General features: G+C 62.1%; 2 protein-coding genes across 2 annotated transcripts; one reads left to right on the forward strand and one right to left on the reverse strand.

Annotated features, from left to right (window-relative positions):
• Window positions 1–2,617, reverse strand: LOC116238664 (metallo-beta-lactamase domain-containing protein 1). Its single transcript, XM_090129298.1, has 2 exons — window positions 2,462–2,617; window positions 1–725 (listed from the first exon to the last, which is right to left on the reverse strand). Exon 2 carries the CDS (start codon window positions 700–702, stop codon window positions 1–3), a length of 702 nt encoding a protein of 233 aa, XP_089985424.1. The 5' UTR covers window positions 703–725; window positions 2,462–2,617.
• TAF6 (TATA-box binding protein associated factor 6) lies at window positions 516–24,290 on the forward strand. The gene is made up of 16 exons (XM_090129296.1): window positions 516–634; window positions 2,845–2,957; window positions 3,674–4,426; window positions 5,977–6,063; window positions 7,150–7,303; window positions 7,889–7,945; window positions 8,567–8,686; window positions 10,381–10,520; window positions 11,802–11,879; window positions 13,215–13,316; window positions 15,459–15,641; window positions 16,871–16,945; window positions 17,716–17,841; window positions 20,076–20,249; window positions 21,300–21,500; window positions 22,749–24,290. Exons 3-16 carry the CDS (start codon window positions 4,271–4,273, stop codon window positions 23,127–23,129), a joined length of 2,034 nt encoding a protein of 677 aa, XP_089985422.1. The 5' UTR covers window positions 516–634; window positions 2,845–2,957; window positions 3,674–4,270; the 3' UTR covers window positions 23,130–24,290.
• The last annotated feature ends 1 nt before the right edge of the window (window position 24,291 follows it).

Raw genomic sequence — 24,291 nt, forward strand, 5'->3', positions numbered from 1 at the left:
CTAGGTGCCCCCACTGCCCCCTTTGCTGCCCCCACTCTCCTCCTCCGCGTCCCCACAGCCATCCCTGAGCACACGGAACGCAGCTCCGTGTCCCGGCACCACAACATCAGCCACCCCCGCCGCCCACCCCCTGCTCTCCTCCTGCCTTCGGGGGTCCTCGCTCAGCCCCCTCCACACCTCCTCGTCCCCTTCATGCTCAAAAAGATCCCCGGCCACCACCACCGTCCCCAGCTCCGTCCCGCGCACCACCACGCTGACGTGGGCCCTCACGTGGCCCGGGGTGGCCACGACCTCCAGGAACCCCGGGTGAGGGGCGTAAGGGACCCCCCGAGCCAACCCGTTGGGGAGGTAGACCCCATCCCCGCAGCTGAGGTCGAAACCCACTAAAAGAGCAGCGGAAGGGAAGAGGTTGAGGTTCCCCACGTGGTCCGAGTGGCCGTGGGTGCACAGCACGTGGGTGACGTCCCGTGGCGAAACCCCGACGGCTTCCAGGTCATCCAGGAGACGCCGACGTCCCCACGGCCCCCCCGTGTCCACCAGGGCGGTGACGGGACCCCCACGCACGAGGGTGATGGAGCAGTCGGCCTCGAAGGTCCCGTCGGCTTTGGGACGGCTGAAACCCTCCTGGAGGATGGTGAGGCTGTAGGGGGATCCCGGGATCTCTTGGGATCCCAACGGGGCGGTCCGGATGGCGGGGATCATGGCGTGGGGGGGTGGGGGGGGAGCTGCAAATAGGGCCGTCTGAACCCCCAGCGTCCGTCCCAGTCAGCAGCCCCGTTCAGCCAGCGGGTCCCCAGCTGCCCCCCCCGTGACCCCATTGACACCGCAGGTCTTCCCATGGCCTCACAGGTTGTCCCCCCCCCCCCTTAAACCCCAAAAGTCTTCCCCATGACTCCAAAGGTCTCTCCTGTCGCCCCCCTTAACCCCACAGGTCTTCCCTTTGACCCCACTGGTCTCCCCCATTGCCCCCCCTGATCCCAAAGGCCTTCCCCACAACCCCAATGGTCTCCCCCATTGCCCCCCTTAACCCTACAGGTCTTCCCCTTGACCCCAATGATCTCCCCCGTTGCCCCCCCCGACCCCAAAGGTCTCTCCTGTTGCCCCCCTTAACCCCACAGGTCTTCCCTTTGACCCCAATGGTCTCCCCCATTGCCCCCCTTTGACCCCACAGGTCTTCCCCTTGACCCCACTGGTCTCCCCCATTGCCCCCCCTGATCCCAAAGGCCTTCCCCACAACCCCAACGGTCTCCCCCATTGCCCCCTTTGACCCCAATGATCTCCCCCATTGCCCCCCTTAACCCTACAGGTCTTCCCCTTGACCCCACTGGTCTCCCCAGCTGCCCCCCTTAACCCCAATGGTCTCCCCCATTGCCCCCCTTTGACCCCACAGGTCTTCCCCTTGACCCCACTGGTCTCCCCCATTGCCCCCCCGACCCCAAAGGCCTTCCCCACAACCCCAATGGTCTCCCCCATTGCCCCCCTTAACCCTACAGGTCTTCCCTTTGACCCCAATGATCTCCCCCGTTGCCCCCCATGACCCCAAAGGTCTCTCCTGTTGCCCCCCTTAACCCCACAGGTCTTCCCTTTGACCCCAATGATCTCCCCCGTTGCCCCCCTTAACCCTACAGGTCTTCCCCTTGACCCCACTGGTCTCCCCCATTGCCCCCCCGACCCCAAAGGCCTTCCCCACAACCCCAATGGTCTCCCCCATTGCCCCCCTTAACCCTACAGGTCTTCCCTTTGACCCCAATGATCTCCCCTGTTGCCCCCCTTAACCCTACAGGTCTTCCCCTTGACCCCACTGGTCTCCCCAGCTGCCCCCCTTAACCCCAATGGTCTCCCCCATTGCCCCCCTTTGACCCCACAGGTCTTCCCCTTGACCCCACTGGTCTCCCCCATTGCCCCCCCTGATCCCAAAGGCCTTCCCCACAACCCCAGTGGTCTCCCCCATTGCCCCCTTTGACCCCAATGATCTCCCCCATTGCCCCCCTTAACCCTACAGGTCTTCCCCTTGACCCCACTGGTCTCCCCCATTGCCCCCCGACCCCAAAGGCCTTCCCCACAACCCCAACGGTCTCCCCCATTGCCCCCCTTGACCCCACTGGCCTCCCCCATTGCCCCCCATGACCCCAAAGGTCTCTCCTGTTGCCCCCCACAACCCCAATGGTTCCCCCATTCTCTCCCATGACCCGGGGATCTCTCCCATCCCCCCCCCCCCCCCCCATAATAACCCCACGGTCCCCCCACCCCATTTCCCCCCCCCAATGAACTCCTCGCATTCTCCTTAATGCTCTCTCCCGGAAGGGGCGGGACCACAACCGGAAGTTCCCTCGTGGGCGCCGCCATTTTTAAACCCGACTCCTCCACCTCCTCTCTCGCGCGCCGCCATTTTTGTGCACGGCGAGACCCTCCTCAAGAGGCGTTTTTCCAACAGAACGACCCCCCCCCCAACCCGCGTTACCTTTATCCTGTCCGGGAGGGGCTCAGTGATCCCTCAGAGCCCCTCAGGTTCCGCCATCTTCAATCACCGCCGTCTCAGGGCCCTGCTTAGGCCCCAACCCGCACTGCGCATGCGCCTGGAGAACACCAGCAGGGCGCTGCGCATGCGCCTTTACCGTGATACAAATATGCGCATGCGTAGCGCTCCGCCTCGCAGGTCCTGGCAGGATGATAGTGAGCACCGAGCAACCCCGCGTTATCCCAGAATCCTCCGCCGCCGTTAATTATATCCGCTGTTTTATTAATTTGATGACACCCCCCGGGGAGCCGCAGGGAGGAGAATTGAAATGAAGCGAGCGCTCATCCCGGAAATTCTTAATTTTCCCCTTCCGGGACGCGGCGAAGAGGCGGCAAAGCGCAGAGAGCAAAAATGGCGGCGCGCGGCCGGGCGGCTCCGTGAGGAACCGGGGCCATTTTGGGGCCCCTCCTTTCGACGCCCCGCTTTTGGGGACCCCCAGGTTTGTTTTTTTTTGTCCTCCCCCCCCTCCCCTTTTTGAGGGCTTTGCTTTGGGGGCCTTATCTGCTTCGAGCCGCCCGGCTGGGGGTCCCTTCGCCTACCGCCCTGTGTTAACCCCTTCATTGACCCCCCCAGACCCCAATATTGGGGTCCCTCTGTGACCCCCACCTATTTCCCCCCCCATTGCCTCTGTAGGGCCGATTTACGCCCCCATATTGGGGTCTTTTTGCCCCCTCCCCCCATTTACCTCTCATTAACTCCGTGTGTGTGGCAGAGCCCCCCCCCCCAAACCCCAATATTGGGGTCCCGCTGTGACCCCCCCCATATTTCCCCCCCCATTGCCTCTGTAGGGTTGATTTAGGCCCCCCCCCACACCCCGTTACTGGGGTCTCCTGCTGACCTCCCCCCATTTCTACCCCCCACCCCCAATATTGGGGTCCCCCTTTCCCCCCCCAGTACCTCCAGGTTCCCCCCCCCCCCCCCCCATTGACTTTCTGTGCCTCATTTATGCCCCACAACACCTGAATTTTGGGGTCCCCCTGTGACCCCCCCCCATGTTTCACCCCCCATTGCCTGTGCTTGCATTCTTAGGACCCACAGCTCCCCAATATTGCCCCCCCTCCCCCCCCCCAGTGTTTCATTGCCCCCATCGCTTCCCCCAGACCCCAATATCAGGGTTTCTTTCTGTTGTTCCCATAAGGTTTTGTGCTTTTCTAGGGGAAGAAGAAAGGAAAAAGAGAAGAAAAAGAAGGAAAAGAATCAAAGAAAGAAAGAAGAGAAGAAAAAGATTGAGGAGAAAAGAACAATAACAGAAGTTGTAAGAAAGGGAGAAGAGAAGAAAAAAAGGAAAACAGAGGAAAAGAATAAAAGGAGGAGAAAGAAGTGAAGAAAAAGAAGGGGGAAGAGAAAGAAAAAGGGCAAAGAAAAGGAAAGGGAAGAAAGGAGAAAAGAAAAAAGGGAGGGAAGGAGAAGGGAGAGGAAAAAGAGGAAGAAGAAGGAAGAGGAAAAGGAGGAAGGGAAAGAGAGAGAGGAAAAGGAGAAGAAAGAGAAGGGAGAGGAAGGAAAAAGAAAGGAGGAAGGAGAAGATTTAGAAAGGAACACAGAAACTGAAAGAGAGAAAAAGGAAAAAGGTAGAAGAGAAAGGGGAAAGGAAAGGGGAAAAGAAAGGGGAAGGGGAGCGAAGAGGAAAACAGTGGAAGTACGGGGTGAGGGGAAGCGGGAGGAGGAAGAGGAGGAGAAAAAGAGGAAGAAGAGAGAAGGGGAAGGGGAAAAAGGAAAAGGAAGGAAGGAGGAGGGGGGGGGAAGGGAAGGAGGATGGCGGAGGAGAAGAAGCTGAAGCTGAGCCACACGCTGCTGCCCGCCGAGTCCATGAAGGTGATGGCCGAGGCCGTGGGAGTGGGGCAGGTCCACGAGGAGACCTGCCAGCTGCTGGCTGATGAGGCCAGCTACCGTCTGAAGGAGGTGGCCCAGGTGGGGACAGGGGGGGGACAATGGGGGGATGTGGGGACAGGGGGACAATGCGGGATGTGGGGACAGTGGGGGAATATGGGGGGGATGCGGGGACAGTGGAGGGGCAGGGGGCGACATGGGGACAGTGGGGGGACAGTGGGGGGATGTGGGGGGACAGTGGGGGGATAATGGGGGGATGTAGAGACAGTGGGGGAACAATGGGGGATGTGGGGGGACAGTGGGGGATATGGGGACAGTGGGGGGATAATGGGGGGATGTAGAGACAGTGGGGGGATGTGGGGGGACAGTGGGGGATATGGGGGGACAGTGGGGGGATAATGGGGGGATGTAGAGACAGTGGGGGGACAATGGGGGGATGTGGGGGGACAATGAGGGGGATATGGGGGGAGTGTGGGGGATATGGTGGGACAATGGGGGGACAGTGGGGGATATGGGGACAGTGGGGGGATAATGGGGGGATGTGGGGGGACAATGGGGGGATGTGGGAGGACAGTAGGGGATATGGGGGGACAGTAGGGGATATGGGGACAGTGGGGGGATAATGGGGGGATGTAGAGACAGTGGGGGATGTGGGGGGACAATGGGGGGATGTGGGAGGACAGTGGGGGGATAATGGGGGGATGTAGAGACAGTGGGGGGATGTGGGGGGACAATGGGGGATATGGGGGGACAATGGGGGGACAGTGGGGGATATGGGAGGACAGTGGGTGGATAATGGGGGGATGTAGAGACAATGTGGGGATGTGGGGGGACAGTGGGGGATATGGGGACAGTGGGGGGATAATGGGGGATGTGGGGGGGCAGTAGGGGATATGGGGGGACAGTGGGGAATATGGGGAGACAGTGGGGGGATAATGGGGGGATGTAGAGACAATGGGGGGATGTGGGGGGACAATGGGGGGATATGGGGGGACAGTAGGGGATATGGGGGGACAGTGGGGGGATATGGGGACAGTGGGGGGATAATGGGAGGATGTAGAGACAGTGGGGGGATGTGGGGACAGGGGTATATGGGGATGTGGGGACAATGGGGGGACGTGGGGGCAGTGGGGAGGGCATGGGGGCATATGGGGGGACAGTGGGGGGGATATGGGGACAATGAGGGGGATATGGGGACAGTGGGGGGCCATGGGGAGATGTGGCAACAATGAGGGGGATATGGGGACAATGGGGGGAGGATGTGGGGACTATGGGGGGACAATGGGAGGACATGGGGACAGTAGGGGGATACGGGGGGGATATGGGGACAATGGGGAGGAAGTGGGGACAGTGGGGGGGGATGTAGGGACAATGGGGGATATGGGGAGATGTGGGGACAGGGGGGATATGGGGACGGGGGGACAATGGAGGGACGTTGAGGGGATTTGGGGGGACGTGTGAGGACATGGGGACGCAATGGGGACAGTGTGGGGATGGAGCGACGAAGGGGGATACCTGGTGGGGACAAGGACTGGGGGGGGGGGGCGGGGGGTGGCACGGTGGGGACAGGAGGGTGGTGACAAAGGGGCTGCGCCCCTCGGAAGCCCCAAAACGTCCCTTTTTTACCCCAGGATGCCCTGAAGTTTATGCACATGGGGAAGCGGCGGCGGCTGACGGCCGGGGACATCGACCTGGCACTGAAACTGAAAAATGTGGAGGTGGGGAGGGGGCTGGGGGGGGGCTTGGGGTGGGGGGGGGGGGGGCGTGGGGACGCTGAGAGTGTTTGGGGACATTGGGGGGTGGGCCTCAGGGTCACCGTGGGGGTCTCGAGGTCACTGGGGGGCTCTTGGGGACACTATGGGGGTTTCAGGGTTACTCTAGGGGTCTTGGGGTCACTGGGGGGGTCTTGGGGACACTGCTTGGGGACATTGTGGGGGTCCCGGTGTTACTGGGGAGGTCTTGGGGACACTGTGGGGATCTTGGGGACATTGGGGGGGGTCTTGGGCTCACCGTGGGGGTCTCGGTGTCACTGGGGGGGGTCTCGGTGTCGCTGGGGGGGGTCTTGGGGACATTGGGGGGGGTCTTGGGCTCACCGTGAGGTTCTTGGTGTCACTGGGGGGGGTCTTGGGGACACTGTGGGGGTCTTGGGGACATTGGGGGGGTCCTGGTGTTACTGGGGGGGTCTTGGGGACACTGTGGGGATCTTGGGGACATTGGGGGGGTCCTGGTGTTACTGGGGGGGTCTTGGGGACACTGTGGGGATCTTAGGGACATTGGGGGGGTCTTGGGCTCACCATGGGGGTCTCGGTGTCACTGGGGGGGGTCTTGGGGACATTGTGGGGGTCTCGGTGTTACTGGGGGGATTTTGGGGACATTGTGGGGGTCCCGGTGTTACTGGGGGGGTCTTGGGGACACTGTGGGGATCTTGGGGACATTGGGGGGGTCTTGGGCTCACCATGGGGGTCTCGGTGTTACTGGGGGGGGTCTTGGGAACATTGTAGGGATCTCGGTGTCACTGGGGGGGTCTCGGTGTTATTGTAGGGATCTCAGCATCATTGGGGGGGTCTTGGTGTCACTGGGGAGGTCTTGGGGACACTGTGGGGATCTTGGGAACGTTGTGGGGGGCTTGGGCTCACCGTGGGGGTCTCGGTGTCACTGGGGGGGTCTCGGTGTTATTGTAGGGATCTCAGCATCATTGGGGGGGTCTTGGTGTCACTGGGGAGGTCTTGGGGACACCGTGGGGGTCTCAGGCTCACCGTGGGGGTCTCATAGTCACCGTATGCCCCCCCCCTTCCCCCCCCCAGCCGCTGTACGGGTTCCAGGCTCAGGAGTTCCTCCCGTTCCGCTACGCCAGCGGGGGGGGCCGGGAGCTGCACTTCTATGAGGAGCGCGAGGTGGAGCTGAGCGACATCATCAACACCCCCCTGCCCCGCGTGCCACTCGACGTCTGCCTCAAGGGTTGGGGGGGGGGGGTCCTAAAAGGGGGGGTTGGGGGGCCTGGGGGGGGGTTCTGGGGGGTCTGGGGGGGTTGGCGTATTGGGGGCGTGGAGGGGAGTTGGGGGGTCTGAGCACTTCCCTGATCTGCGTCCTGCTTGGTGTCTGCCTTTAGAATTTTGGTGGGGGGGTCTATAGGGGTCTTGGGGGCCTGGGGGGGGTCTGGGGGGGGTTGAGGTATTGGGGGGCGTGGAGGGAAGTTGGGGGTCTGAGCGCCCCGTTGCCCCACGTCCCACTCAACGTCTGCCTCGAGGGTTGGGGGGGGTTCTAACGGGGTGGGGGGGGGCTTGAGGATGTGGGGGGGGATCTGGGGGGGCTTGGGCAGGGGTTGGGATTGGGGTTCTTGGGAGGGTCGGGGTCTGATGGGGACCTTGGGGGAGGTTTATAGGGTTTTTTGGGGGGGGTTGGGGGGGGGTTTTGAGGGGCTTGGGGAGTTGGGGGTTTGGGGTATTGGGGAGCGTTTGGGGCTTTGGGATATTTTGGGGCAGTTTGAGCTGTTTGGGTTTTTTTGGGGGGGTGGGGGGCTCACACACTGGCTTTACCCCCCAGCACACTGGCTCAGCATTGAGGGGGTGCAGCCCGCCATCCCTGAGAACCCCCCCCCAGGTGAGCAGCTCCTGGTTATGCCCCCCCCCTCCCCATCAGGGCAGATTTATTACCCCCCCTCACCCCCCCTCCGTTCTGATTTGCCCCCTCCCTGGGATCATTTTGCCCCCTTTGGGGCACATTTATCCCCTCCTGGAGCCCATTTTCCCCCTACCTCCCCACCCCCCCTCCCCCACCCCGGGGCAGTTTTGCTCCCATCCCCCACTGGGGCCAATCTATTCCCCCCCCCCAGCCTTATTTGCCCCCCCTTGGGGCAGATTTATTCCCCCCCCTCAGCCCTGTTTGCCCCCCCTTGGGGAAAATCTGTCTCCTCCTTGAGACCAGTTTACCCCCCCCCAGGGCCCATTTATCCCCCCAGGAACCCAATCTCCCCCCTAGGCCAGGTTATTCCCCCCCCCCCCCAGCAATTTATCCCCCCCCGGGGCAAATTTATCCCCCCACTCCAAATCTAATTTCCCCCTCTTGGGGCCGCTTTTACCCCACTAGGACTAATTTATCCCCCCCAGGGTTCATATCCACCCCCTCATAGGGGAGTTTTGCCCCCACAAGGGGGGCAGATTTGTCCCCACCTCCCCTCTGGGGGGGGGGGCAGTTCTGCAGCCCCCACCTTGTTGTTCGCAGCCCCAAAGGAGCAGCAGAAGGCCGAGGCCACGGAGCCCCTCAAAGCTGCCAAGCCAGGGCAGGAGGAGGAGGGAGCCCTGAAGGGGAAGGGGCAGGGCTCGGCCCCCCCCGACGGCAAAGGTGGGGCTGGGGGGGGGATTTGGGGGGATTTGGGGGGCTGGGGGGTGGTATGGGGTGCTTAAGGGGGGCTGTAGGGTGTTTTAAAGGGGCCATGGGGTGATGAAGGGGAGCTCGTGGGGGAGCTGGGGAGTGTTTTTGGGGGGCTGTGGGGTTATTTTGGGGGGGGGGCTGGATTTTTTTTTGGGGGGGGGACACACGCAGGGGTGTTCGTGGGGAGTTATGGGGTGTTTTGGGGGGTTATGGGTGTTATTTAAGGGCCGCTGCGTGGGGCTGGGGGGTGTCTGTGCTGGAGGGATTTGGGGTGCTGTGGGGTCCTTGGGACGTTCTATGGGGGAATCTGTGGGGTTCTTGTGGGGTTCCTGTGTTCTATGGGACATCTGGTGGCACTCGGGGCCATTTGGGGTCGGTCCTTTTGTCCCCAAGGGGAGGAGGACCAGAAGTCTCTGCTGGAGGGATTTGGGGTTCTTTGGGGGGGGCTTTGGGTCTCTGTGGGGTCCTTGGGACGTTCTATGGGGTATCTGTGGGGTTCTCGTGGGGTTCCTGTGTTCTATGGGACACCCAGTGGCCCTGGTGGCCGTTTGGGGTCAGTCCTTATGTCCCCAAGGAAGGATCAGAAGTTCCTTCTGGAGGGATTTGGGGTTCTTTGGGATGTTCTGTGGGGCATCAGTGGGGTTCTTATAGGATTTTCATGGGGTTCTCATGGTCAGTGGGACACCCGGTGGCGCTGGGGGCCATTTAGGGCCATTTGGGGTCGGTCCGTTTGTCCCCAGGGAAGGAGAAGAAGCCCCTGCTGGAGGGATTTGGGGTTCTTTGTGATCCTTGGGACGTTCTGTGGGACATCAGTGGGGTTCTTATGGTCAGTGGGACACCCAGTGACCCTGGGGGCCATTTGGGGCCATTTGGGGCCATTTGGGGCAGGTCCGTGTGTCCCCAGGGAAGGAGAAGAAGCCCCTGCTGGAGGGATTTGGGGTTCTTTGTGATCCTTGGGACGTTCTATGGGACATCAGTGGGGTTCTCATGGTCAGTGGGACACCCAGGGGCACTGGGGGCCATTTAGGGCCATTTGGGGTCGGTCCCTTTGTCCCCAGGGAAGAAGAAGCCCCTGCTGGAGGGTTTTGGGGTTCTTTGGGACGTTCTATGGGGCATCTGTGGGGTTTGTATAGGGTTCTCATGATCAGTGGGACACCCAATGGCCTTGGTGGCACTCGGGGCCATTTGGGGTCGGTCCGTGTGTCCCCAGGGGAGGAGAAGAAGCCCCTGCTGGAGGGATTTGGGGTTCTTTGTGATCCTTGGGACGTTCTATGGGACATCAATGGGGTTCTTATGCTTTGTGGGACACCTGGGGGCCATTTGGGGTGGGTCCCTTTGTCCCCAGGGAAGGAGAAGAAGCCCCTGCTGGAGGGATTTGGGGTTCTTTGTGATCCTTGGGACATTTTATGGGACATCAGTGGGGTTCTCGTGGTCAGTGGGACACCCAGTGACCCTGGGGGCCATTTGGGGCCATTTGGGGTGGGTCCGTGTGTCCCCAGGGGAGGAGAAGAAGCCCCTGCTGGAGGGATTTGGGGTTCTGTGGGGTCCTTGGGACGTTCTGTGTTACATCAGTGGGGTTCTTATGGTTTGTGGGACACCTGGGGGCCATTTGGGGCCATTTGGGGCCATTTGGGGCCATTTGGGGCGGGTCCGTGTGTCCCCAGGGAAGGAGAAGAAGCCCCTGCTGGAGGGGGCGGCGCTGCGGCTGAAGCCGCGCTCGGTGCACGAGCTGTCGGTGGAGCAGCAGCTGTACTACAAGGAGATCACCGAGGCCTGCGTGGGGTCCTGCGAGGCCAAGCGCGCCGTGAGTCCCCCGCAGCCGCACCGCCGGCCCCATAGGCCCCACGTCCTTCATTTGGGGTCTCCATGGTCCCCGCCGGCCCCATAGACCCCAAGTCCCAAGTGAATTGGGGTCTCCGTGTCCTTCATTTGGGGTCTCCGTTGGCCCCATTGGCCCCACATCCTCCAGATGGTCCCCATAAACCCCATGTCCTTCATTTGGGGTCCCCATGGTCCCTGCCGACCCCATAGACACCCCCATCCTTCATTCGGGGTCCCCATTGACCCCATAGACCCCACATCCTCCAGTTGAGGTCCCCATATCCTTCATTTGGGGTCCCCGTGGTCCCCGCCGACCCCATAGGCCCCAAGTCCTTCATTTGGGGTCCCCATGGTCCCCGCCGGCCCCATAGACCCCAAGTCCTTCATTCCGGGTCCCCGTGTCCTTCATTTGGGGTCTCCGTTAGCCCTATAGACCCCACATCCTCCAGATGAGGTCCCCATTGTCCCCATGTCCTTTATTTGGGGTCCCCATGTCCTTCATTTGGGGTCCCCATTGTCCCCACTGACCCCATAGACCCCCCGTACTTCATTTGGGGTCCCCACTGACCCCATAGACCCCACATCCTCCAGTTGAGGTCCCCATATCCTTCATTTGGGGTCCCCGTGGTCCCCGCCGACCCCATAGGCCCCAAGTCCTTCATTTGGGGTCCCCATGGTCCCCGCCGGCCCCATAGACCCCAAGTCCTTCATTCCGGGTCCCCGTGTCCTTCATTTGGGGTCTCCGTTAGCCCTATAGACCCCACATCCTCCAGATGAGGTCCCCATTGTCCCCATGTCCTTTATTTGGGGTCCCCATGTCCTTCATTTGGGGTCCCCATTGTCCCCACTGACCCCATAGACCCCCCGTCCTTCATTTGGGGTCCCCATGGTCCCTGCCAACCCCATAGACACTCCCATCCTTCATTCGGGGTCCCCATTGACCCCATAGACCCCACATCCTCCAGTTGAGGTCCCCATATCCTTCATTTGGGGTCCCCGTGGTCCCCGCCAACCCCATAGACCCCACGTCCTTCATTTGGGGTCCCCGTGTCCTTCATTTGGGGTCTCCGTTAGCCCTATAGACCCCACATCCTCCAGTTGAGGTCCCCATGTTCTTCTTTTGGGGCCCCCACTGTCCCCATGGTCCCCATGTCCTACAGATGAGGTCCCCCATTGTCCCCACATCACCGCCCCCCATCACAATGTCCCACATGGTGTCCCACGATGATGTCCCCAAATGTCCCCAAATGTCCCCCCCCCCCAGGAGGCCCTACAGAGCATCGCCACCGACCCCGGGCTGTACCAAATGCTGCCACGCTTCAGCACCTTCATCTCCGAGGGGGTGAGTGTCCCCAAATGTCCCCAAATGTCCCCAGTGTGTCCCCAAAGTCTCCAAATGTCCCCTCAGTTTCCCCTCCGTGTCCCCAGATGTCCCCAATGTGTCCCCAAATCCCCCCAGTGTGACCCTAAGTATCCTCAGATGTCCCCGATGTGACCCCAAATGTCCCCAGTGTGTCCCCAAATGTCCCCTCAGTGTCCCCAGATGTCCTCAGTGTGTCCCCAAATGTCCCCTCAGTGTCCCCAGATGTCCTCAGTGTGTCCCCAGATCCCTCCAGAGTGACCCCGAATGTCCCCAGTGTGACCTTAAGTGTCCCCAAAGTGCACCCATCTGTCCCCAATATGTCCCCAAATGCCCCCAAAGTGTCCCAAAATGTCCCCAGATGTCCCCAATGTGTCCCCAGTTTGTCCCTAAGTGTCTTCCAATGTCCCCAATGTGTCCCTAAGTGTCCCCAAATGCCCCCAAAATGTCCCCAGTGTGTCCCCAGTTTGTCCCTAAGTGTCTTCCAATGTCCCTAATGTGACCCTAAGTGTCCCCAAATGCCCCCAAAGTGTCCCCAGATGTCCCCAATGTGCCCCCAATTTGTCCCTGAGTGTCTTTCAATGTCCCCAAAGTGCCCCCAGTGTGTCCCCAGATGTCCCCAGTGTGCCCCCAATTTGTCCCTAAGTGTCTTCCAGTGTCCCCAATGTGACCCTAAGTGTCCCCAAAATGTCCCCAAAATGTCCCCAATGTGTCCCCAATGTGCCCTTAAGTGTCTTTCAATGTCTCCAATGTGACCCTAAGTGTCCCCAAAGTGTCCCCAGTGTGTCCCCAGTTTGTCCCTAAGTGTCTTCCAATGTCCCTAATGTGACCCTAAGTGTCCCCAAATGCCCCAAAGTGTCCCCAGATGTCCCCAGTTTGTCCCTAAGTGTCTTCCAATGTCCCTAATGTGACCCTAAGTGTCCCCAAATGCCCCCAAAGTGTCCCCAGATGTCCCCAATGTGCCCCCAATTTGTCCCTGAGTGTCTTTCAATGTCCCTAAAGTGCCCCCAGTGTGTCCCCAGATGTCCCCAGTGTGCCCCCAATTTGTCCCTAAGTGTCTTCCAGTGTCCCCAATGTGACCCTAAGTGTCCCCAAAATGTCCCCAAAATGTCCCCAATGTGTCCCCAATGTGCCCTTAAGTGTCTTCCAATGTCTCCAATGTGACCCTGAGTGTCCCCAAATCCCTCCCCAGTGTGTCCCTGAATGTCCCCAGATCTCCCCAGTGTGTCTCTAAATGTCCCCAGAGTGACCTTTAAGCGTCCCCAGTGTCCCCAAAGTGTCCCCAGCTGTCCCCAAAGCGTCCCCAAATGTCCCCAGGTCCGTGTCAACGTGGTGCAGAACAACCTGGCTCTGCTCATCTACCTGATGCGGATGGTGAAGGCGCTGATGGACAACCCTACGCTGTACCTGGAGAAATACGTGAGTCCAGATGGCCCCAAATGTCCCCAAACGTCCCCAAATGTCCCCAAACGTCCCCACGTGTCACCCCTGTGGCCCTCAGTGTCCTCCGAAGGTCCAAAATCTGCCCTCAAAGATCCCAAACGCGTCCCCAGATGGGCCCAAATATCCCCTGACGTGACACCGCGTGTCCCCAGTGCATCCCTCGTTGTCCCCAAATGTCCCTGCGTGACCCCAAATGCCCCCAAATGTCCCCAGTGTGACCCCAGATGTGCCCAGATGCCCCTAAATGCCCTCAGATGCCCCTGTGGTGCCCCCAAATGCCCCCAGATGCCCCCAAATGCTCCCAAATGTCCCCAGTGTGACCCCAGATGCCCCTAAATGCCCTCAAAGTGCCCCCAGATGCCCCGAGTGCCCCCAGCTGCCCCCAGATGTCCCCTAAGTGTCCCCAAGTGCTCCCAAATGCCCCCTGAGTCCCCAGATGCTCCTAAAGTGTCCCTAAGTGCCCCCAGATGCCTCCTAATGTCCCCAAATGCCCCTGAAGTGCCCCCAAAATGCCCTCAAATGCCCCCAAATTGTCCCCAGATGTCCCCAATATGTCCCCAATTCATCCCTAAGTGTCTTCCAATGTCCCCAATGTGATCCCAAAGTGTCCCCAAATGCCCCCACACGCCCCCAAAGTGTCCCCAAGTGCCCCCAGCTGCCCCCCAAGTGCCCCCAAATGCCCCCACATGCCCCTGAGGTGTCCCCAAAGTGTCCCCAGACGCCCCCAGCTGCCCTCTGAGTGCCCCCAAATGTCCCCAGATGCCCCTGAAGTGTCCCCAAAGTGTCCCCAAATGCCCCCAGCTGCCCTCTGAGTGCCCCCAAATGCCCCCAGATGCCCCTGAAGTGTCCCCAAAGTGTCCCCAAATGCCCCCAGATGCCCCTGAAGCACCCCAAATGCCCTCAGATGCCCTCAAATGCCCCCAAAGCGTCTCCAGATGCCCCTAGATGCCCCCATGTGCCCCCAAATGCCCCCAGCTGCCCACTAAGTGCCCCCAGCTGCCGCCCAAGTGCCCCCAAATGTCCCCACATGCCCCTGAAGTGTCCCCAAAGTGTCCCCAAATGCCCCCAGCTGCCCCTGAAGCACCCCAAATGCCCTCAGATGCCCTCAAGTCCCCACAAAATGTCTCCAAATGCCCTAGATGCCCTCTGAGTGCCCCCAAATGCCCTCAGCTGCCCTCTAAGTGCCCCCAGCTGCCCCCCAGGTGCCCCCAAATGTCCCCACATACCCCTGAAGTGTCCCCAGAGTGTCCCCAAATGCTCCCAGCTGCTCTCTGAGTGCCCCCAAATGTCCCCAGATGCCCCTGAAGTGTCCCCAAAGTGTCCCCAAATGCCCCCAGCTGCCCTCTGAGTGCCCCCAAATGCCCCCAGATGCCCCTGAAGCACCCCAAATGCCCTCAAATGCCCCCAAAGCGTCTCCAGATGCCCCTAGATGCCCCCATGTGCCCCCAAATGCCCCCAGCTGCCCTCTAAGTGCCCCCAGCTGCCCCCCAAGTGCCCCCAAATGTCCCCACATGCCCCTGAAGTGTCCCCAAAGTGTCCCCAAATGCCCCCAGCTGCCCCTGAAGCGCCCCAAATACCCTCAGATGCCCTCAAGTCCCCACAAAATGTCTCCAAATGCCCTAGATGCCCTCTGAGTGCCCCCAAATGCCCTCAGCTGCCCTCTAAGTGCCCCCAGCTGCCCCCCAAGTGCCCCCAAATGTCCCCACATACCCCTGAAGTGTCCCCAGAGTGTCCCCAAATGCTCCCAGCTGCTCTCTGAGTGCCCCCAAATGTCCCCACATGCCCCTGAAGTGTCCCCAAAGTGTCCCCACATGCCCCCAGCTGCCCTCTGAGTGCCCCCAAATGTCCCCAGATGCTCCTGAAGCGCCCCAAATGCCCTCAGATGCCCCCAAGTGCCCCCAAGTGCCCCCAAATGTCCCCACATACCCCTGAAGTGTCCCCAAAGTGTCCCCAAATGCCCCCAGCTGCCCCTGAAGCGCCCCAAATGCCCTCAGATGCCCTCAAGTCCCCACAAAGTGTCTCCAAATGCCCCTAGATGCCCCCAAAGTGCCCCCAAGTGCCCCCAGATGCCCTCAGCTGCCCCCTAAGTGTCCGTCTGTCCATCCATCCCCCCCCCAGCTGCACGAGCTGATCCCTGCAGTGATGACCTGCATCGTGAGCCGCCAGCTGTGCCTGCGCCCAGACGTGGACAATCACTGGGCGCTGCGGGACTTCGCTGCCCGCCTGGTGGCACAGGTGTGCAAAAACTTCAGCACCACCACCAACAACATCCAGAGCCGCATCACCAAAACCTTCACCAAGGTCTGGGGGGGGGTCGGGGTGTCCGTGGGGCGACTGGGGGGTGATTGTGGGGAGAGGGAGGGGTGTGGGGTGATGAAGGCGGAGGGTGGGATGTGGGAGGGTGATGATGTGGAGATGGGGGTTGGTTGAGGGGATGTGGAGATATGGGGGGGGTTGGGGGGGAGGTGGGGGGGGAACGGGGGGAAGATGTGGGGATGGGGGGGGAGGGGGATGTGGGGGGGCTGTGAGGGGGGGGGGGATGGGGGGGGCTGTGAGGGGGGCAGAATGGGAGGGGGATGTGGGGATGGGAGGAGGGGATTGGGGGATGTGGGGCAGTGGGGGGGATGTGAGGAAGGAGAGGGGTTGTGGGGCAGTGGGGGGGGATGTGGGGGGGCTGTGAGGCCATGGGGGGGGGAATGGGAGGGGGATGTGGGGATGGGAGGAGGGGATATGGGGATGTTGGGGGGTTGTGGGGGTGTGGGGCAGTGGGGGGGATGTGGGGATGGAGAGGGGTTGTGGGGCAGTGGGGGGGGGATGTGGGGATGGAGAGGGGTTGTGGGGCAGTGGGGGGGATGTGGGGATGGGGGGGGGCTGTGAGACCATAGGGGGGGGAATGGGAGGGGGATGTGGGGATGGGAGGAGGGGATTTGGGGATGTTGGGGGGTTGTGGGGGTGTGGGGCAGTGGGGGGGATGTGGGGATGGGGGGGGGTTGTGAGGATGGGGGGGGGATGTGGGGGTGGGGGATGTGGGGGGAAGATGTGGGGGGCTTAGGGCTATGAGGGGGATGTGGGGGGATGACGAGGAGAGGGGGGTGGTTGAGGGGATGGGGGGGTTGGGGGGTGTGTGGGGGGGATGGGGGCAGAGTGGGGGAGGGAATGGGGGGATTGAGGGGGGTTGGGGGAGGCGGGGGAGTGTGGGGGGGGAGATCGGGGGGTTTGGAGAGGGGTGGGGGGGCTGTGGGGCTATGGATGCGGGGCGGTGATGTGAAGATAAGGGGTGGTTGAGGGGATGCGGAGGGTGGGGGTGTGGGGCAGTGGGAGGAGATGGAGGGGGGGGGGGCGAGGGGCTATGGGTGGGGATGTGGAGCTGTGGGGATGGGGGGGGGGGCGGGGGGATGTGGGCTGTGGGGCCGGCTCTGGGAGGCTGTGAGGCTGTGGATCAGGCTGTGGGGCTGGCTATGGGGCTGGCTATGGGGCAGGCTGTGGGGCTGGCTATGGGGCAGGCTGTGCCACTGTCCCCACGCCCGCAGAGCTGGGTGGATGACAAGACGCCGTGGACCACGCGGTACGGCTCCATTGCAGGGCTGGCAGAGCTCGGCCACGACGTGAGTGGGCACCACAGCCCCCCCCCACGGCCCCCCACGTCCGTGTGTCCCCCCCCCCATGTCCGTGTGTCCCCCCCCATGTCCTCACATCCCTCTGTATCCCGGTGTCCCCCCACCATGTCCTGGTGTCACAGTGCCGTGTCCCCATGGCCCCCCATCTCACTTCCCCCCCCCCATATCCCCCCGTCTCCTGATGTGACCCCCATGTCCGTATGTCTGACCTCCCATGTCCGTATGTCCCCCCTATGTCCCCATGTCCCTCTGTATCCCCGTGTCCCCCCCCCCATATCCCGGTGTCCACCCCCTCCCCCCATGTCCTGGTGTCCTCCATGTCCCCACATCCCACCCCCCCCATATCCGTATGTCCCCCCCCCCATGTCCCCACATCCCACCCTCCATCCCCTATGTCCCCCCCCCCATGTCTTGATGTCACCCCCATGTCCTTATGTCCCCCCGATGTCCCCATGTCCCTCAGCATCCCGGTGTCCCCCCATGTCCTGATGTCACCCTCACATCTCCCCCTTTCCCAGTGTCCCCCCCCATCCACGTGTCCCCCCCCATGTCCTGATGTCCCCCCCCATGTCCATATGTCCCCCTGATGTCCCCGTGTCCCTCAGCATCCCGGTGTCCCCCCGTGTCCTGATGTCCCCCCATATCCCAGTGTCCCCCCCATATCCCCGTGCCGCCCCCCATCCCGCTGTGTCCCCACACCCCCCCACACCCCGGTGTCCCCCCCCACGATGTCCCCACACGTCCCGTCCCCCCCCCAGGTGATCAAGACGCTGATCCTCCCCCGGCTGCCGGTGGAGGGGGAGCGCGTGCGGAGCATTCTGGAAGGTCCCGTGGTCAGCACCATCGACCGCATCGGGGCCGACCACGTGCAGAGCCTGCTGCTGGTGGGGCATCGGGGGCATCGGGGTCAATGGGGTCAGCGGGGGCATTGGGGGCATTGGGGTCAGTGGGGGCATTGGGGTCAGTGGGGGCATTGGGGATATTGGGGTCAATAGGGGCATTGGGGTCAGTGGGGTCAGCAGGGGCATTGGGGTCAATAGGGACATTGGGGTCAGTGGGGGCATTGGGGATATTGGGGTCAATGGGGGCATTGGGGTCAGCGGGGGCATTGGGGACAGTGGGGGCATTGGGGTCAATGGGGGCATTGGGGTCAATGGGGGCATTGGGGTCAATAGGGGCATTGGGGTCAGTGGGGGCATTGGGGACATTGGTGTCAGTGGGGGCATTGGGGTCAATAGGGACATTGGGGTCAGTGGGGTCAGCGGGGGCATTGGTGTCAGTGGGGGCATTGGGGTCAGTGGGGGCATTGGGGACATTGGTGTCAGTGGGGGCATTGGGGTCAATAGGGACATTGGGGTCAGTGGGGTCAGCGGGGGCATTGGTGTCAGTGGGGGCATTGGGGTCAGTGGGGGCATTGGGGACATTGGTGTCAGTGGGGGCATTGGGGTCAGTAGGGGCATTGGGGTCAGTGGGGGCATTGGGGATATTGGGGTCAATAGGGGCATTGGGGTCAATGGGGGCATTGGGGTCAGTGGGGTCAGCGGGGGCATTGGGGTCAGTGGGGGCATTGGGGTCAATAGGGGCATTGGGGTCAGTGGGGTCAGCGGGGGCATTGGGGTCAGTGGGGGCATTGGGGGTATTGGGGTCAGCGGGGACATTGGGGTCAATGGGGACATTGGGGTCAATGGGGGCATTGGGGATATTGGGGTCAATGGGGGCATTGGGGTCAATGGGGGCATTGGGGTCAGTGGGGTCAGCGGGGGCATTGGGGGCATTGGGGTCAATGGGGTCAGTGGGGGCATTGGGGATATTGGGGTCAATAGGGGCATTGGGATCAGTGGGGACATTGGGGTCAGTGGGGGCACTGGGGTCAATAGGGGCATTGGGGTCAGTGGGGGCATTGGGGATATTGGGGTCAATGGGGGCATTGGGGTCAATGGGGGCATTGGGGTCAGTGGGGTCAGCGGGGGCATTGGGGTCAGTGGGGGCATTGGGGGCATTGGGGTCAGCGGGGGCATTGGGGTCAATGGGGTCAGTGGGGGCATTGGGGATATTGGGGTCAATAGGGGCATTGGGGTCAATGGGGGCATTGGGGTCAGTGGGGTCAGCGGGGGCATTGGGGTCAGCGGGGGCATTGGGGGCATTGGGGTCAATGGGGGCATTGGGGTCAATGGGGTCAGTGGGGGCATTGGGGATATTGGGGTCAATGGGGGCATTGGGGTCAGCGGGGGCATTGGGGTCAGTGGGGGCATTGGGGATATTGGGGTCAATGGGGGCATTGGGGTCAGCGGGGGCATTGGGGGTATTGGGGTCAGCGGGGGCACTGGGGTCAATAGGGACATTGGGGTCAATGGCGTCAGCGGAGGCTTTGGGGTCAGTGGGGGCACTGGGGTCAATAGGGGCATTGGGGTCAGCGGGGGCATTGGGGTCAATAGGGGCACTGGGGTCAATAGGGACATTGGGGTCAATGGCGTCAGCGGAGGCTTTGGGGTCAGTGGGGGGATTGGGGTCAATAGGGGCACTGGGGTCAATAGGGGCATTGGGGTCAATAGGGGCATTGGGGTCAATAGGGGCACTGGGGTCAATAGGGGCATTGGGGTCAATAGGGGCACTGGGGTCAATAGGGGCATTGGGGTCAGTGGGGTCAGTGGGGGCATTGGGGTCATTGGAGTCATCAGGGGCATCGGGGATATTGGGGTCTGTGGGGGCATTGGGGTCAGTGGGGGCATTGGGGACATTAGGGTCAGTGAGGTCATTGTGGTCAGTGGGGGCATTGGGGGTATTGGGGTCAGTGGGGTTAATGGGGTCAGTGGGGACATTGGGGTCATTGAGGGCATTGGGGTCGGTGGGGCCATTGGTGGTCAATGAGGGCATTGGGGATGAATGGGGCCATTGGGGTCAGTGGGGGCATTGGGGATCAATGGGGCCATTGGGGGGTCAATGGGGGCATTGGGGATCAATAAGGTCAGTGGGGCCATTGGGGATCAATGGGGCCATTGGGGTCAGTGGGGGCATTGGGGATCAATGGGGCCATTGGGGGTCAGTGGGGGGTTAATGGGGACATTGGGATTAATGGGGGCGTTGGTCCCACGGCCGACCCCACGTGTGACCCCAACAGAAGCACTGTGCCCCAGTGCTGGCCAAGACTCGCCCCCCCCCGGACCACCCCGATTCGTACCGCTGTGACTTCGGCTACCTGGGGGCTCTGCTTTGTGGCCACGTGGGCAAAGCGAGGGCGCAGGCGGCCCTACAGGCACAGCAGGTCAACCGGACCACCCTGACCATCACCCAGGTAGGGGGGCTGCGGGGGGGGGGGGAGGGGGGCTGTGGGGGCTGTGGGGGATATTGGGATCGATGGGGTGTTGGGGACGTTGAAGGTAATGGGGGTATGGGGGGTTATTGGGGGAGATTTGGGGTCCATGGGGGGGCATTGGGGGTCTGTGAAGGATGCTGGGGGTCAGTGGGGGATGTTGGGGGTCAGTGGGGTTAATGGGGGACTCTGAGGGTTAATGGGGGATTTCATGGGAGAGTGGGGGTTAATGGGGGACATTGGGGTCAGTGGGGGACAGTGGGGGTCCATGGGGGACGTTGGGGGCCAGTGGGGGTTAATGGGGGACGTTGGGGGCCAGTGGGGATTAATGGGGGATTTTGGGGGTCCATGGGGGACGTTGGGGGTCAGTGGGGTTAATGGGGGACTCTGAGGGTTAATGGGGGATTTCATGGGAGAGTGGGGGTTAATGGGGGACATTGGGGTCAGTGGGGGACAGTGGGGGTCCATGGGGGACGTTGGGGGCCAGTGGGGGTTAATGGGGGACGTTGGGGGCCAGTGGGGATTAATGGGGGATTTTGGGGGTCCATGGGGGACGTTGGGGGTCAGTGGGGTTAATGGGGGACTCTGAGGGTTAATGGGGGATTTCATGGGAGAGTGGGGGTTAATGAGGGACGTTGGGGGTCCCTGGGAAACATTGGGAGCCAGTGGAGGTCCAGGGGGGACATTGGGGGTTAATGGGGGATGTTGGGGGTCAGTGGGGATTAATGGGGGATTTTGGGGGTCCATGGGGGACTTTGGGGGTCAGTGGGTGTTAATGGGGGACGTTGGGGTTAATGGGGGATGTTGGGTGTTCCGTGGGGGTTAATGGGGGGCGTTGGGGGGTCAGTGGGGGTTAATGGGGGACATTGGGGGTCAATGGGGCACAATGGGGGGTCCCTGAGTGTCAGTGGGGGTCAGTGGGGCACAATGGGGTACAGTGGGGGTATTTGGGGACCCTGGGGGCAATGGGGCCATCGGCATCCCCACCCCCCCCCCACTAATTCTTCCCCCCCCACCTTTGGTGCCCCACAGCCTCGCCCCACGCTGACGCTGTCCCAGGCCCCACAGACCCCGGGGGTGTCCCCACGCCCCCCCAGCATCATTAAGGTCCCCGGTGCCATCGCCGTGCAGGGTTTGGTCCCCGCCCGACCCGGGACCCCCACCCAACCCTCACCTCCCCCCACCAAATTCATCGTCATGTCCTCGGCCTCGGGGAGCAGCGCCTCGCAGCAGGTGATGGGGGGGGACATTGGGGGGGGGACACTGGGGGGCAGGGGGGGCATCGGTACCACCCCCATATGGTCCCATATGGGGATCTATGGGGTACGGCCATGGATTGTGGGGGTGGCCCCCAATGTGCCCCCAAATGTCCCTGTGTGTCCCTATGTGTCCCAATGACCCCATTGATCCTTCTGTTCCCAGTGTCCCCATGGCCCCCAATCCCCCTATTGTCCCCATATCCCCTATTGTCCCCATATCCCCTGATGTCCCCATTGACACCCCTATTATCCCCATTGTCCCCTTTGTTCCTGGTGTCTCCAGTTCCCCCATGGCCCCCATTGTCCCCAATCCTCCCTTTGTCCCCATTGCCCCCATTATCCCCTTTTTCCCCATTGCCCCCACTGCCCCCAGCATCACCATTGCCCCCAACACCCCCAATCCCCCCATTACTCCCAATGTCCCCATTGCCCCCATTCCCCCTATTGCCTCCAAGTCCCCCCCACTGCCCCCATTGTTTCCACTGCCCCCAATCCCCCCCACTGCCCCCAGCCCCCCCCCATTTCCCCCAGTTCCCCCACTGCCCCCAAGTTCCCACTAATAAAGTTTCCACTGCCCCATTGCCCCCACTGCCCCCAATCCCCCCCATTTCCTCCAGTCCCCCCAGTGTCCCCATTGCCCCCCCTGCCCCCATTGTTTCCAATGCCCTCAATCCCCCCATTGCCCCCAATCTCCCCACACCCCCAATCCCCCCCATTGCCCCCACTGACCCCATTGTTTCCAATGCCCCCAGTCCCCCCCACTGCCCCCATTGTTTCTAATGCCCCCATTGTTTCCATTGCCCCCAGGTCCCCCCATTGCCCCCAGTCCCCCCATTGCCCCCAATCCCCCCATTGCCTCCACTGCCCCCATTGTTTCCAATGCCCCCAGGTCCCCCCATTGCCCCCAGGTCCCCCCATTGCCCCCAGTCCCCCCATTGCCCACATTGCCCCCACTGCCCCCATTGCCTCCACTGCCCCCATTGTTTCCAATGCCCCCAGGTCCCCCCACTGCCCCCATTGTTTCCAATGCCCCCATTGTTTCCATTGCCCCCAGTCCCCCCCATTGCCCCCATTGCTTCCACTGCCCCCATTGTTTCCAATGCCCCCCATTGCCCCCAGGTCCCCCCATTGCCCCCATTGCTTCCACTGCCCCCATTGTTTCCAATGCCCCCAGGTCCCCCCATTGCCCCCAGTCCCCCCAACGCCCCCGTTCTCCCCACAGGTCATCACCTTCAGCACCAGCCCTGCCCCCACCGCCACCTCCCCCGTCACCACCACCGTCCCCAGCGTCCAACCCGTGGTCAAACTGGTGTCTGCAGCCCCCACGGCCCCCAGTGCCACCGTCACGGGCAGCGTCCAGAAGTACATCGTGGTGTCCCTTCCTCCCACCAGCGGTGACCCCAAACCCAACCCCACGATCCCCACCACCCCGGGACCTCAGCTGTCCCCATCCTCCGCCACCGCGTCCCCCGCGGCCACCGCCGTCACCACCCCCAAATCAGAACCTGGGGACAGCCCCCAGCCTCCCCCCGGCCCCACTGGGGGGCCCTTTGGGAAGGCCAACGGGGCCGGCGTGGCACAGAGTCCCCAATCCGCCCAGTGAGGGGCCCACGGTGACCCCACGTGTCACCAAAGGTCACTGGGGGGGTGGGGAGGGGGTCACTGTGGGGTCGTCTTGGGGTCCCTGATGTCCCCAGGGGTCTCTGTGGGGACGTTATGGGGTGGCCTGGGGTCCCAGGGGTCTCCAAGTGCCTCCAGGGGGTCTTTATGGGGACAGGGGGGGGGCGGCCTTGGGGTCCCTGATGTCCCCAGGGGTCTATGTGGGGACGTTATGGGGTGGCCTGGGGTCCCAGGGGTCTCTATGGGGATGTTAAGGGTGGTCTTGGGGTCCCTGATGTCCCCAGGGCTCTTCTGGGGTCGTTATGGGGTGGCCTGGGGTCCCAGGGGTCTCTATGGGGATGTTAAGGGTGGTCTTGGGGTCCCTGATGTCCCCAGGGCTCTTCTGGGGTCGTTATGGGGTGGCCTGGGGTCCCAGGGGTCTCTGTGGGGATGTTAAGGGGTGGTCTTGGGGTCCCTGATGTCCCCAGGGGTCTCTATGGGACATTATAGGGTGGCCTGGGGTCCCCAAGTGTCCCCAGGGGTCTCTGTGGGTGTCTATGGGGGTCATTATGGGGTGGTCTTAGGGTTCCTGATGTCCCTAGGGGTCTCTATGGGGACATTATAGGGTCCCCAGGGGTCTCTATGGGGATGTTAAGGGGTGGTCTTGGGGTCCCTGATGTCCCCAGAGGTCTCTGTGGGGACGTTATGGGATGGCCTGGGGTCCCAGGTGTCACCAAGTGCATCCAGGGGGTCTTTATGGGGACGGGGGGGCAGCCTTGGGGTCTCTGATGTCCCCAGAGGTCTCTGTGGGGTCGTTATGGGGTGGCCTGGGGTCCCAGGTGTCACCAAGTGCATCCAGGGGGTCTTTATGGGGACATGGGGGTGACCTTGGGGACCCTGATGTCCCCAGGGGTCTCTATGGGGACATTATAGGGTGGCCTTGGGATCCCTGATGTCCCCACGTGTTTCTATGGGGTCGTTATGGGGTGATCCAGGGATCCTAAAGAGCCCCCAAATGTTGTGGGGTCTCTGTGGGGTCATTATGGGACGCCCCACCCCCCCTCCCCCCACATAGCACGGTTGTGGGGCGACCCTGAGGGGTGGGGGGGTCTCCTTCTATGTACAAAGCTGTAAATAATCCCAATAAACGCTCCCAGTTCCTCCCA

The sequence above is a fragment of the Phasianus colchicus genome, chromosome 36 (genome assembly GCF_987193195.1).
Source record: "Phasianus colchicus chromosome 36, bPhaCol1.hap1.1, whole genome shotgun sequence".
NCBI classification, from domain to species: domain Eukaryota; kingdom Metazoa; phylum Chordata; class Aves; order Galliformes; family Phasianidae; genus Phasianus; species Phasianus colchicus.

What these genes read in the sequence shown, in the direction of transcription:
- LOC116238664 (XM_090129298.1), bottom strand. Translation starts at nt 702, where the DNA reads ATGATCCCCGCCATCCGGACCGCCCCGTTGGGATCCCAAGAGATCCCG.
- TAF6 (XM_090129296.1), top strand. Translation starts at nt 4,271, where the DNA reads ATGGCGGAGGAGAAGAAGCTGAAGCTGAGCCACACGCTGCTGCCCGCC. An exon ending in TGAAACTGAAAAATGTGGAG is followed by an intron (nt 6,064 to 7,149) that starts GTGGGGAGGGGG and finishes TCCCCCCCCCAG; the next exon opens with CCGCTGTACGGGTTCCAGGC. An exon ending in CCCTGAGAACCCCCCCCCAG is followed by an intron (nt 7,946 to 8,566) that starts GTGAGCAGCTCC and finishes TGTTGTTCGCAG; the next exon opens with CCCCAAAGGAGCAGCAGAAG.